General features: G+C 40.6%; 1 protein-coding gene across 1 annotated transcript in view; it reads left to right on the forward strand.

Moving 5' to 3' along the window:
• Nucleotides 1-14,562, forward strand: part of OXCT1 (3-oxoacid CoA-transferase 1) — a 39,513-nt gene that overhangs the window by 2,280 nt on the left and 22,671 nt on the right. The window contains exons 3-7 of the mRNA XM_053448095.1: nt 259-349; nt 5,256-5,391; nt 6,218-6,367; nt 9,554-9,660; nt 11,992-12,052. Of these exons, the coding sequence (XP_053304070.1) occupies nt 259-349; nt 5,256-5,391; nt 6,218-6,367; nt 9,554-9,660; nt 11,992-12,052 (545 nt within the window). The remainder of the gene's footprint in view (nt 1-258; nt 350-5,255; nt 5,392-6,217; nt 6,368-9,553; nt 9,661-11,991; nt 12,053-14,562) is intronic.

Consider the following 14,562-nt stretch of genomic DNA (forward strand, 5'->3'; position numbering starts at 1 on the left):
ATCATAGCTGATGTAATACAGCGATACGGGATACGTCACCGGCCACAATACTGACACACTTTACAGTAAATAAATTAGTCGATGTACTTGCCTTTGACGTCTAGGCCAAGCGGGCCCGTGCTGATATACAACCCTTGTGCTTGGTCAGCACAGACGGAATTGGCGAGGGCCCTGAGAAATGACACTTGTCCTTGCAGAATACGCTTCTGGTGTGTGTCCCGATTTACTCCCGGGCATTGAATGACTTCTCCCTTTCAGGGTTTGGTTTGTGTGGCATTCCCGAGAACCTCATTGCAGGACTCCTGAAAACCGGGGTAAAAGGAATCACAGCCGTGAGCAACAATGCAGGGTAAGCGGAAGGTGCTGCGTGGCCGCCAAAGTATAACTTATTAAGGTGCAGAACTAGCCTATATTACATAATAAATAAATATATTACACACATGTTTTTTCTTTGCCTAAAAATGCGCATAGGTATTTTTGGCTGAATACATAGGCTTATGGTAATTGTCTGGGGTAGAGAGTGACGCACCCAGGGCCGGCCCAAGACATAATGCCGCCTGGGTCGAAGTTTAAAATTACGCCCCTCCCCCCCCGGGCGTAAGTCCTTGTTAGAAGATCAGGCTGTCTTCACTGATTTTTTTCGTTCTTTCACGTTTTGGTGATATGCGTAAAGAGTTAGAGGTAGGACCCGTAATTCTTCATATTTAAAAATGTGGTCAATCCGACCCTATCTTTGCACGCATTTGCACATCCAAGCACAAGGCGATCCCGATTTGTGAAGGTGTTGCTACTCCTAGCGAGGGGATGGAGCTGCCAAGGAACAGCACTTTCCTATAACTGGGTCTTACGCTAGTAGATCTGTTCTGTATTTTTATTAATCATTTACCAGCGTTCTGTACATTATGTCTTAATGAGGTAGCTCCCGGCAGCTGCTTCCCAATATATGCGCGTAGATAGGTTCAAAGGAGAGATTGTAATAATGGCGTTAAAAGCTATTTATTACACTTACAAGTGTAGGAAGAACTACTAAGAAGTCAAATGCTTTAAAGATTAACATCACGGTAATTTAGATTAGAAAAACCTTTTGCTTATCCATGTCCCTGGTGTTGATACAGAATAATAATAATAAAAAAAAATTACCAAAACCCAGCATTGACGTAATTTCCACACAGGGTTACAACATGAGTTATAAAACAAATAGAGAAATTGGGCGCAAATTCAGTATATGTTTTTCTTCTCAGTTCACTGTTAAAAATCTTCTGCAAGGTGCTGTATTAACTTTTTGGGTCCACCTTAGACCCGACCGAGTGCACCACCCCCAGTCCCTCTCCCCCCGTGGCTGGCATGTCTGGTACAATAATGTTGTTGTGTGTCTTTTTAAGAAACGGAACCCTTGGATATGATGTCATATCCTGACGCGCCTGTTAATGAAGTCTATGGCGGCTGTGCGTCCATAGCATAAATAGGCCGATTGGGGAGATCCAAGATCTCTTGTAACTGCCCCATTGGTTTTGTACCAGGAGACTGCAGCCCCCCTGGACCTAAACAGCCAAGGCTGGGAGAAGTCAGGGCCCACATGAAGTACCGTATTTGCTCGATTATAAGAAAGGTTCTTTTCAGAGCAAATGCTTATGATTAATGTGTGAAGTATGTATGAGTATTTAAATGTTTGTGCATGAGTGTGTGTGTGATAGCATGGATGTGTAAGGTGGGTGGTGGTGGTAGCATGGCATAGGGAGGCTGTACTCACACTCCTATCATCCCCAGGTTCCAGCATGTACTGGCTGCCTTCACTTGATAGGAGTGTGATTGTTGTTAGCATATATATATATACATACCTCCAGAAATGCCTTTTAACCCCTTATATGCCACTCTGTCCCATGATATGCCTTTTAACCCCCTATATGCCACTTAAGTTATTCATGGCTGTTCCCCTATTTACATCTCCTCACTCCTCTCTAAATACACTCCTAACCGCTATCTCTCTGCTCACCCAAAGATCTCTTCTCTGATTTCCACTTCTCATGCTCGCTTGCACAATGTCTCAAGGTCTGCCCCTATCCTCTGAAATGCCCTCCCGGCTTATCCTCCTTTCCTCTGCCTTCAGTCATTCAGAAAATCCCTCAAGACTAGGGTGACCACGCTTTATTTCTGCCATTCAATGAGATTACGCACACAGGTGTATAATATATATAATATATTATATATCTCAGATACTGTTACCTCTTCTGACAAATGGTGATTTAAAATGGTGCACAGGTTTGTTTACTGATGAATTCCTGCAGCCGGCCAGTCTTACCGCTTTCTAACCCTTACCTGCCGTCATATTAATATCTGCGCGAATCCCTGAGTGGGTTTGGGAAATGTTTGACACCAACGCTCTGTCTACAATTATTTAAAGAGAAACAGTCCTTAAAAATAAGCAATGTTTAGAGGTCTCTTCTGCTGGAGACATCTGATTATTTATGATAAAAACCTTGTGTGTTTGCAGTGCATTATTCATATATATATATATACACCGTATTTGCTCGATTATAAGACGACCCCGATTATAAGACGACCCCCCAAAATCTGAATATTAATTTAGGAAAAAAAGAAAAAGCCTGATTATAAGACGACCCCATAGGAAAAAAGTTTTACTAGTAAATAAATAATAATTCATGTAAACTATTTGTTTGTTTTTAATTTCCTTTTATTTACCAACCTGCCCTCCAGTTATGCACATCTGCCCCCAGGCATGCCTTATACCCTCCTATATGCCACTCTGTCCCATGATATGCCTTTTAACCCCCTATATGCCACTCTGGCATATAGGGGGTTAAAAGGCATATCATGGGACAGAGTGGCATATAGGGGGACACTTACATACTCAGACACTACCCACCCAGACACTTACCTACCCACCCAGACACTTACCTACCCACTGAGACACTTACACTTCCCTACCCACCCAGACACTTACCTACCCACTGAGACACTTACACTTCCCTACCCACCCAGACACTTACCTACCCACCCAGACACTTACCTACCCACCCAGACACTTACACTTACACTTACCTACCCACCCAGACACTTACACTTACACTTACCTACCCACCCAGACACTTACACTTACCTACCCACCCAGACACTTACACTTACCTACCCACCCAGACACTTAACTACCCACTCAGGCACTTCACTCACCGTGATGCCTCAGCAGGCGCTTGCTGCAGCTCCCGCGGGATTACAGCATGACGCTGTGTGACCCCGCTAGGCCCCGCCTCCTCCAGAAAATTGAAGAGGTCTGTGCAGGGACAGCGCAGTACCGCCGGGTTCCGGTCTTCTGGAGGAATCTCCCCAACCGGCTCTGCTTCCCCACAGTGGACGGGCTATCCGGGGAAGGTATGCGCTTATGCAACCTCGGCTGCTGCCGGCTCTTTCGCCGGCGCTCGGTGATAGACGCCGGCAGCAGCTGAGGTTACCATACAGGAGGATCCAGGTCCCCTGCAGCGGTGCGGGGGATCTGGATCTTAGTCTCCTAATCAGACCTCTATTTGAGGTCTGATTAGAAGACGACCCCGATTACAAGACGAGGGTTATTTTTCAGAGCATTTGCTCTGAAAAAAACCTCGTCTTATAATCGAGCAAATACGGTATATATATATATATATATATATATGTATATATATATATATAGTTAAAAGTAGATCCACCTACTGTAACTATAGACCCAAAAGTGCGAGTCCATTACATCCCACGTGTTTTCCACCAGACTTTTGATCCAAATTTTAACATTTTCCTTGCTGGAAAAACTCTGGGAGTGGTCTTTGCATAATTAAAGGTGCTGTTCTACATAAAAAAAAAAAAAAAATATACAAAAATAAACTCTGAAGCTATATGGAAAAATAAGGCTTGAACAGAGTAATCGCAGAGTAAACAAATAATGGCTCTATTCTGCTTACCTACTCCTCCAAATGTTTTAGGCAGGTGTGAAAAAATGCTTTAAAAAATTGACATGTTTATTTTATATTTTAACAAATGAACAGAAAAAGAAAATCTCTATTAAATAATTTGCTGTGACCACCCTTTGCCTTCAAAACAGCATCTAGGTACTAGGTTCTAGGTACGCTTGCAGAATGTCAGGGATTTTGTCAGGGAGTTAGGCGTATGATTAAACAATTATACTGAGCAGATGCTAATGATCATCCATTTAATCTGGGTTGAAATACAATCATTAACTGAAACAACTGTGTAAGAGGAATAAACCTGGGTGAGGTGACAGAAGATATTTTAATGTCAAAAGTCATACACCATGGCAAGACTGAGCACAGCAACAACACACAAGGTAGTTACACGAAATTAGCAAGGTCTCTCCCAGGCAGAAATTTCAAGGTAGACAGGTGTTTCCATATGTTCTGTCCAAGCTCTTGGAAGCACAAAGTAATGGGCAATGTTGGGAACCGTAGATGCAGTGGTTGGCCGTTTACTGTCTGAAGAAGTCTGCTCAAAAGTGGTGTTCGTGGAAGACTTGCAGCCCAAAACCCTGTATGGTCGACATGGAAACAAGGCCAAACAACTCGGTTATTCACAAAAGCACAGGAACTAGGGTGCAGAAAAAATGGCAGAAGGCAGTCTGTTCGCTAAAGGGCTGGAGAGAGGTACAAGAATGAGTGTTTGCAGGCAACAGCGAAGAATGGTGAAAGTTCCTTGAAAGTTTGGGGCTGCATTTCTGCAAATGGAGTTGGGGATTTGGTCAGACTTAATGGTCTTCTTAATGATGAGAAGTACAGGTACCATTGTACATCGTGCAGTATTATCAGGGAGGCAGCTGATTAGCCTCAAGTTATTCTGCGGCATGACAACGACCCTAAACATACAGCCAACGTGATTAAGAACTCTCTTAAGCATAAAGAAGAAGAGGGGGTCCTGGAAGTGATGGTATGTCCCGCACAGAGCCAGTAGAACTGCGGTTAGTTCTCCAAGACCTCCCTGTCAAGTTCATTGAAAAACTGTGTGCAAGTGTATCCAGAAGAATCAATGCGATTTTGAACCAAATGATGGTCACACCATATATTGATTTGGTTTACATTTTTCTATTGTTCATTCACTTTGCATTTTGTTCAGTGGTAAAAAACTATTAACATGGCTATTTTTGAAACCATTCTTACTTTACAGCATTTTTTTTTTGCGCAGTATTGTGTAGGTGTGTTTGCGCGTATATACATCTCACGTGTCGTGATTAGTCTGCTTGTGATGTCTATGTTTTGCAGGGTTGATAACTTTGGCTTGGGTCTGTTGCTTCAAACAAAGCAAATTAAGCGTATGGTCTCCTCCTATGTTGGTGAAAATGCTGAATTTGAAAGACAGTATCTTCAAGGAGAACTGGAAGTGGAGCTGGTACCGCAGGTAATGCTCCTATGTTGGCTGATGTCCTTTACTTAAAGACCTTAGGGTTTTGGTCGCCATATTGTGAGCTGGTAGGTGACGCTCTCATTTCGGAACGCAGTATTTAGGGTTCAAGCCCAGGAAGTTTCTCGGCTACTGAGCTGGCCCGGAATATTGGATAGTTGGTGACATTTGAAAAAAGGCTTTTTTTTATGTCATCACTGTTGGGTACATCACATTTTTGGTGAATTTTAGATTTAATCATGCCTTATACAGGGTTTCCCTGCATTACAAGGGTTGTCTTAATGAAATTAGGGAGCTGAAATGTTTTATCTGTCAAAACACTGTTTAGTTAACCAGATGCTTTTTGTTTGTTGGCCACGACCCCCGTACCACTCTGTAGCCTTATATAGTTCCTGCAGAAATACAGACTCTGTTGATTAAAGGTACAGTGCCATCAAAAATCAAGTGGCATTTATTTCTTTATCTGCATAACTATTTCCGATGTAATCAGTTTGTCTCATAATATCTTTTATTATACGTTTGCCCACGCAGTGCCATTTTGGGATAGTTAAACTGGCACTACACTCGTTTTTATTTAAGGCAAACCTTGCTTCTATTAAAAATAAGATTTGCATAACCGTTCCTTTCTGATGTTTGGTTTGGGGGTAATCAATGCCCTTTAAAAGGCAATAAACATTTTTTTTTATGCTTAGCGATTAAGCAAACCTTTCTTAAGCTAAAGGTAAAGTTTGCAGAATTGCATTGTAATCATTTACTACCTCGTTGCTGTAAAACTGCTTTTTCATAGAATCCAATCTGTATGTTTTTTAATTTTTATAACCAGGGGACTCTGGCAGAGCGAATTCGCGCAGGAGGGGCTGGCATCCCGGCTTTCTTTACACCCACCGGTTACGGCACGTTAATCCAAGAAGGAGGAGCGCCAATAAAATATAATAAAGACGGCACTGTGGCAATAGCTAGCCACCCTAAAGAGGTAAACCACATTCATTCCCTCGCTTGTTCCAAGTGATCTCTGAAATTTCCCAAGGTGCTAAAACAACAAGGTTTTAATTAAAATTTATTAAAATTAAAAAGACAGTGAAGCCTCAGGGCAAACGCATCTTTCATTAAAGGTGCTCTGATATTCATTCTTTGGAATGTTAAGCAAATTACATTTTTAAACCTTCGAAGTAAAGAATGAAATGACAGATCCCTAAGTCATATAGTTACACAAAGTTTTAAGAAGCATTTTTGATTGCGCTCTCGCTCCCACGCGCTCTCGTATAAAAATATATGTATTCGTGCCAACAATTTATGTCACATAACAATTTAGTGTCCCTGGAAAACAATTAACATGAATAAAGAATTATTTCTTGGAATGTTTCAGACCTTTCACTCTACCAAGAATGAGATTTCTAATGGTGCGTTTAGTTACAAAAGTAGGTGAAAAGCCACATTTTAAGTAAAGTAGTGGTGTTACATTCATTTCTTATATCGAGTCTTATAACCAATGTTGGTGATGCAGCTTTTTTATGTGACCGAAATGGGAATTGAGCAACAACAACAACAAAAAAGCGTTTTCTTCATTGATGGCCTTTTACTTAGAAACCCTGCCCTATATTTCACTTGGGTGTATGTAGAACCGCAGTGCCTACGTGCCGCGGAGAGTGCTGTTCAGGTTAATGTGCCAGATCATGGAAGGAGTTGCGGGTCCAGGTATCGTATGTGGAGCCAAGGGTGCGTCTGTTTGTACTAAAACACAGAAAAGGGAAAAAAAATAAAACAACAAAAAGACGTGACTTTTTCTTTCATGTCCTTGACGACCATAAGGACAAAGCCTGGCACCCCTTACCTAAATTCTTTTCAGTTTCACAAATATGTCTTTTAGCGATAATGCACTCGTACAAATAACAAGTGCTTGATTAAAACCCTATGGGGCCCCTAGGCATACGTAGACACGCGTATATACACACAATTATTTACTCTTCAAGTGCATGGCTCTTTTTCTGCTCCCGGTGGGCTTGTGCTACCTAGTCTTTTTAAATACAGACTAACCAATTCACAGACAGAAATGAAAACCTTTAATGTTCTAAACGTCTTCATTTTAACTTAACTGCAGAATACCTGCTGCGCACCTGGCTACGCTCACCTGTAAAATCCAGCTGCTGCTGTTCATCTGCAGCGGTGCCTCTGTTAGTGGATAATCCACCCCTTCGAATAACCTTAAATTATACTAACACTGTTTTCTGCGTTTCTTTTAGAATTTGAAGTATTTTTCTTTATATTTGTAGTTTCCCTTTTTCCATTTCATTTCCTTATATCAACAATATATACAGGACACTATTATGACACTATTATGTCTAAATGGGCATGCAGTGATTGGTAGTAAAGCTAGCAGACTTTAGACATTTGTAATTAAGAGAAGCGTTAAAGTAAATGAGGTTCTTTCTGATGAATCTTTCATTTTACTTGAGAAAATGCAGAGCCCGAGTGTAAGACAGGCAACAAAATAATAATACAAAAAAAAGGACCATATGAACATTGGCTGATCAACAAGCTATTTCTCAGTACACCATTGGAGTGTAAATTAGGCATGTTTTATAGCTGGCAGGGGGTATGGGAAGTTATAGGTATCCATATATGTAAGTTTTTAATATTAGATGAACACCCCCCGTGGTGTACGAACAGCCACTGACCCAATTGTTGTAAATATTTTGTGTATTTTTGTGAATTAGTTGGAAAACAAGTTTCCTATTGGTCCATTGACGCACTATTGTTTAGAACGGTATCTGTCGGTAGAATACACCAATTCATTGTGTTAAATCTCCTAGGGTTATTGTTTGGGGACATGAAAAGTTGTGGCAGGCCTCTGTCATATTGGCAATTGGGTTAACATTCTCCATCAGTCTGAATATTTCCTTCTAGTAAAACCATCGCCAAATTGTGACTATAATAGGATGCTTAACTTTATATTTTTTATTACTGAAAGTAATTTTGTAGAGGAATGTTTGCAATTCCCACTTTGACCCCATAGCTGTAGCCCTCGGCTGAACTTCCTGAATAGAGAGTGTTGGCTTCTTTGTCTTGGTATTTAGGATTTATGCAAACAATCGGCTTAGCACTGTGTCTAGCTAATGCTAAAAAAACCTGTTATCATAAAAGCCATCGTTTGTGTATAGGAAGACTGTGTAATTGTGTTCAATTTTCAAGTTGTATAAAATATTTTGGGGGAAAAAGGATCATAATAGCCGCATTTTGTATTGAGTACTATCTAAATGTGTTGACGGCGCCCCCCTCGATTAATTTAATGTATATAGATCCAGCTACACAAAATAAAACAAAATCAACAATGGAAATGAAATCTTGTAGGCAAGCTGCATGGAAGCAGTTGGGCCACATGGTGGCGCTGTTGTCTCAATTTTCCTTTCACGCCTTGCATGTTTATAGTGTTCTATTTAGGCAACTGTGCAATTTTAGTCTTATTATAAAGCATGGGTGTACCAGATGCTATGTTACAAAGTATCACGGTCTGTGTCGGTATGCAAGTCACCAGAATTAGGAATCTGCACTCACTCCCCACAGGAACTCAGGTGCTTAGCTGTGCCAGGAAGGGCCAGCTCCCCAGTAAATCAAAAATAGAAGAAGGCTCCAGGCACGCAGGGGTTCAACTTGATAAAGACCTCATTGTGAGGTCGAAACGTTGTTGTCTGTTTCCTACAATAAATCTGTCTGATGGAACCCCTGCGTGCCTGGAGCCTTCTTCTATTTTTGTGTCGGTATGCAGGCATGGTCTGCTGCCTTACTGTCGTCTTCCCCATTCATCTCTAGTACTCGGCTATGTTTCAAATACTCTTCGGTCTATAAGTTACACGGCGTTGTCTGAGACATTCTGAACACTCATGTTACAACGGTTACTTAGTTAAGAACGTTGGCAAATCAGCAGAATGAATGTGAGTTTGCATTATTTTTTTAGTTTGATACAAAAGAAGAAATCTCCGTACTGTTCATAACCTAAAACACGTAGCTCTACCACGTCCCATCCAAAAAAAAGGTTTTGGTGTCTATATGACATTATGCTGTTTCTAATAGAATGGAATTAGTTGTAGCAGTTAGAAACACACCTTCTTGATGTTCTTGAAAGCTTTCATAGATGTTTTAATTCTCTCTCTAATTTATCCAGGTTAAAGAATTTAATGGCCGTAAATTTGTTATGGAAACCTCAATTACTGGAGATTATGCGCTGGTCAAGGCATGGAAAGCAGATCGTGCTGGCAATGTTGTGTTCAGGTGAGTTTGGAATTTCTTGTCCTGAAAGAACTTTACTTGGCTAGATGCTCTTTTGTTGGAATACATTACTTAACACATTGTTGACAACTGCAGGTCTTTCCACTTATAACTATGCATTATGTGATGGACTCCGTGGGGTTGATTCTTAATAATGCATAGGTGTGACAGAGTTTTAATGTTAAGCTCATCTGTAGTCTTGTGGTTTCGTGAATACTTTCAAGAAACCTCTCCTTTTTTAAATGGTAATAACACCCGGAAAGTCTGAGCTGGCCCTACACAAGGCGTAGTTCAATCAGTGCTACTTTCAAGACCTCCAATGTAACTATATGTTATCCAGGGCAAGCCAAGCTATTCATGGAGTTCACAATCATTGGGCTTCATTATAGTGAATTAAAACCATTTACATGAATTAAACAAAAGCAGTCCCTGTGCAGCATTGCTCCTTAAAGTTGCTGACGGTTGTTGCCCGTCTCATGGTGGACCTCAACATCAGAGTTGGCGCCTCATAATCCATAGTGTTGGTTGAATTGAAATGTTAAACTTGCCTGAAAAAACACAGATTTAGTACGGATTGTTCTTAATTACTTGAAGCAACCTTTTGTAAGGCCAGGGTAAGGAGAAGAGAATGGGGGCAAAAAAATGTATTAGCTTTGCCACCCCTTGAAAAGATCCACCATTTTACGGCAAATCTTAAGCCAAATAACGCCAAGCAAACTAATGCAGGTTCAAAAGTAACGGCATAATCCATAGAGGTAGCCATAGCCATTTTTTCTGTGGTCCTAAATATTCATTTCCTTTATGAAATTATTACTTGTGTTGGAGGTTGGATCCAGGTAAACCCTTTTGTTGAAGGTCCCTACAAACCTAAAGCCATTCCTGAAATGATTTTATGCTAAAAGCTGTGAAATCAATAACTTGCCACCTATATTCAAATGCTGGGAACTAAACGGAAGGAAATAAACGTTAAATCTTATTTAATTCGAGAAAAAAAAAAAGCCACAATGCCGTGTTCTGAGGTGATAAGAGTTCCTATCAGGTACGCATGAGTAGGAATTATTATTGATCGCTTAACATTTTATGAATACCCCCTCTGTGCGTCTCTATTTCGCGGATATACGTATACATTCTCTTCCAACTGCCTGGTGATAGATCGCTTCACTCCAACATTTCTCTGGTTGCCGGGGCAACGCATCCTGGCTTAGACTTTTGACAGATGCCTCCAGCACACCCTGCTTCTTTCGGGCACCGTGTTTACAACACATATTGATTTTGTTAATTTCTACGTTTGGGCATCTGACTTGTTGATGGCCTGCTGGAGGGAAAAAAATAAAGTTTCTGTGCTTAAAAAGCACAGATATTTTCCAAACAAATTGCAACATGGCAAGAGCGGCCCTTCGAGATGAAGCCAATAAATGGTCTCGTTTCGATGGTTTTTATTTAACGTGCCAGACAACATCGTTAAAGAACATAATTGGATATTTAGATATTTTACTTGGAGCCCAAACTACTTCCCTTGATCGTAATGAGTGGCATGCTGCAACCACTTACTCACTATAAATGACTACAAAGGAGTACCCTAGGAAAGTCGGCTCTTACACGTTAATTAGCTCCTTTTGACAAGTCCAGTAATCGCATTCCCATTGGCCAGAATAATGTAATTGTGGCCACCTCTGTGGTTATTTAAAAACGTAGTGTGATGTCTTTGTTTTTCGCTCTTTAATTCAAAATCCCTAATTAGCGGCTGTGAGGCTTGTTAGAGCTTTATTTCGTATTTAATGGCACCCCCCCCATGGGCCAGACCTTCTTCGTAGCTTCTCAACGTGCACCCTTGCCTGTCCTGTCTTTGAATTCCAAAATATGTTTAAGCTACCTATGCTTATAGGAATGGATGAGAGAATCGCTGTATGTTTTTGGTCCTCGTTTTATGTGGAAATACGTCTTTAGCAACTGTTTGAGAAAACTATAATAACGTTGTCGCCATATTTTGGTCAGGGCAGTGTTGAGGGTAATTGGTACTGAAAGAACCGAAATATTTGTGTTGTACAGTATCTAATTATCATGCTTTGGAACTCTCCATGTTTGACCCATGGTCTTCAGGGTCTCTGGGTCAGGTTCCTCTTTCTCTGAGAGCTATTTTGGCCCTACAGCTACTGTTTTTATTTTTTATTTTTATTTTTTTAATTAAACTACGAGAAGTTTTATATATATATATATATATATATATATATATATATATATATATATATATATATATATATATATATATATATATATGTATGTGTGTGTATGATAATAGCAATAATAACATAAGTCACTCTTTGTATTTCACAGAAAAACTGCAAGGAACTTCAACCAGCCTATGTGTAAAGCTGCGAAAATGACAATCGTTGAGGTTTGTATGAATCCGTGTAACAGTATTTTATTAAGTCTATACCTTGCATATGGGCACTGGGGCCATTAAAGGAGTAACACTGGGGAGCCAGACCGATCTGATCTCTCATTGCCTTAAATTTGCTACGGGCTGCGTGAGCGTCAGGCGCCTGTGACGATGTGCGTGATCTCTTGTAGAATCTAAATGTCATCTCGTTGAAGACTTTTGTCCCGGGAGGCCCGTTAGATTCTGTGGTTTATGTCTCCGTGACCATGATTAGCTTATGACTTCTAGGTATGCAGAGAAAAATATTTATCATATAAAGAATATTTAGTTTTGTTTTATGCAGCCCTACGAAATGCACAGACTCTTCACCTTCCGTTACGGTCTCTGAACCCTACACAAGTATGATTTTAATGATGGACTCCATAGCCAGACTTCGAAAACTTGATTTCCAGTGCCGTGCTATATTTCTGATTTCCGTCGATAGATATCCACGTTTCTAATCCAAGGCCTTTAGAGGTTGGGTCCGGGTCAAATGAATGTATTTCTGAACCTCTTCCCAGAGGTTTATTAATGGATGACGGCGCAGAGTCTGTCTCTGCGTCTGGCATCTGTTGTCTGTAATGAGCATCCAGGGCTCCTGCTGTCTCTGTGAAGGTGAATGAATACAACGTGTGTGAAAACTTCTTGGTGCAAGATCACTAAAAACAGTATTTTACTAGTTAATAATGCCTTTAACTATCTTATCGTTGCACGTCTTCTCTCTGTACTTCCATTCATTAAAAAAAGGCGATTTGTGCCTTTTGTATATTTATTGCTCATCTATAGAAGTTTGCAAGGAATGGGTTTTGGATTTATTTGCATTTATTTTCATGTTGGATAAAACTGGGAGATTTGAAACGAGAAAATAATTTCTAACATATCCCATCCATCTCGTGATCTTTCACTTAAAAGAAAATCTCTCTTAAGTTACTAATTACACATAACTTGATATGATTTCTGTTCTCGATATAATGGTTACCAGTATTTTTGTTGTCTCGTACAGCTGAAGAGCTACATAATGGCACAGTATATTTGAAACAGTTATGCTACATGCTGGCTGAGGACCATGGGAGTCAATCTGCAGCCATCTAAGCAGCAGAAGTTGCCCGAGCTGGCTTGACGGCTTTTATCTTTGTACTGAGTCAGTAATAGCATATGATTAATAAGCATGGTAGGACCTTGGATGAGGTTCCTGTAATGGAAACGCTCGGTTGTTCAGTGCTGTGTAAATTGCAGGCTTTCTTCTATAGCCCTAGTTTGGCTTTTACTGTATCATCCATTTATATCTATACACTGGATCCACGCCTGCCGTCGGATGCCGAACTACGCTTGCTTGTGGCTTCATATCCATTCCAAAGTGACATTGAAGGAAACACAATTGTATTGTTCTAAAGGGGCTGTAACCACTAATTCCTCTTGGTATCATTAGTACACCTGTCATAAGGAAACCGCATATTCCCACTCGTAAAATTGTTCTGTATAGAGCAAATTCACTGGTGGTTGCTGGGCAACAACAATAAAAAACCTAATCTGTCATTCTCATTATATCTGTGTAATGAAGCCAATAATGTTTCCACCCTAAAACATTTGTATCGTAATCCCAGACAGTTTCTTGCTGTCGAGAGACTTCAAACCGTTCTGCACAATAAAAAGATGGTACAGGACATAGCAGTGCTAGCCAGCGGGTGAGACTAAAATCCCCATCATGCCAGGATCATAGGATATGTTTTTAATTCAATGTTATAGCTGTATGTAAATGTATAACATGTTGAATCCAGTAGTAATCCCGGGCACCATTCTAGAATTTCATGTTCTGATGAGATACATGGAACGATACCCACATGCTTGCGCAATGCCTTCCATCGGAGCATAGATCGGTGTGGATGCCTTCTTCTGGAACGGTTGCCTCTGCTAGGTAGTAGTAGCCGTGATCTGCACGTGTCCTCATATTTGTGCTAAAGCATGGGCCAGTGTCTCACTGTTGTAGCGTTGCCCAGATTGAAAGGTTATTTGTCGTTCATTCAACGCTTCAAAGCCGTGTGCGACCGAGCTAACGGCCTCGCTGGAGAAACGCTGCTCTACAGCAGTGTCCATTGAGTGAAAAGGGCCTGCTAACAAATGTTTTAGGAGTTGGTTTTATTAGCATGAAAGAAAGCTTTTATCTCTCGGCAGAAGGTTTTCGATTCTAGATCCTTGCTCTTTCCTTCTTGTAACGTTTTACTTTTTACTATAAAGTGCCTTTTTACCATAAGAAATAGAAAGCAATTTTAGAACTCTCTCTTTATGCGGGATCTAAGCATACGTTGCTTAGTCTTTTGCCCAAAGTTAAAAAATCGAGTCACTTGAGAGGTCATTAGTATGTATCGCAAGGGCCTCGCTTATCCATTCTGTGCCCTGCTGTGGACACTGTTCAAAGAGGCACCGGCGGTTAGTATTTGTTTCCATATATAACAGACAAAGGGGAATAGCAACAATATTACATTTAC

Source organism: Spea bombifrons, chromosome 1 (assembly GCF_027358695.1).
Source record: "Spea bombifrons isolate aSpeBom1 chromosome 1, aSpeBom1.2.pri, whole genome shotgun sequence".
Taxonomy (NCBI): Eukaryota; Metazoa; Chordata; class Amphibia; order Anura; family Pelobatidae; genus Spea; species Spea bombifrons.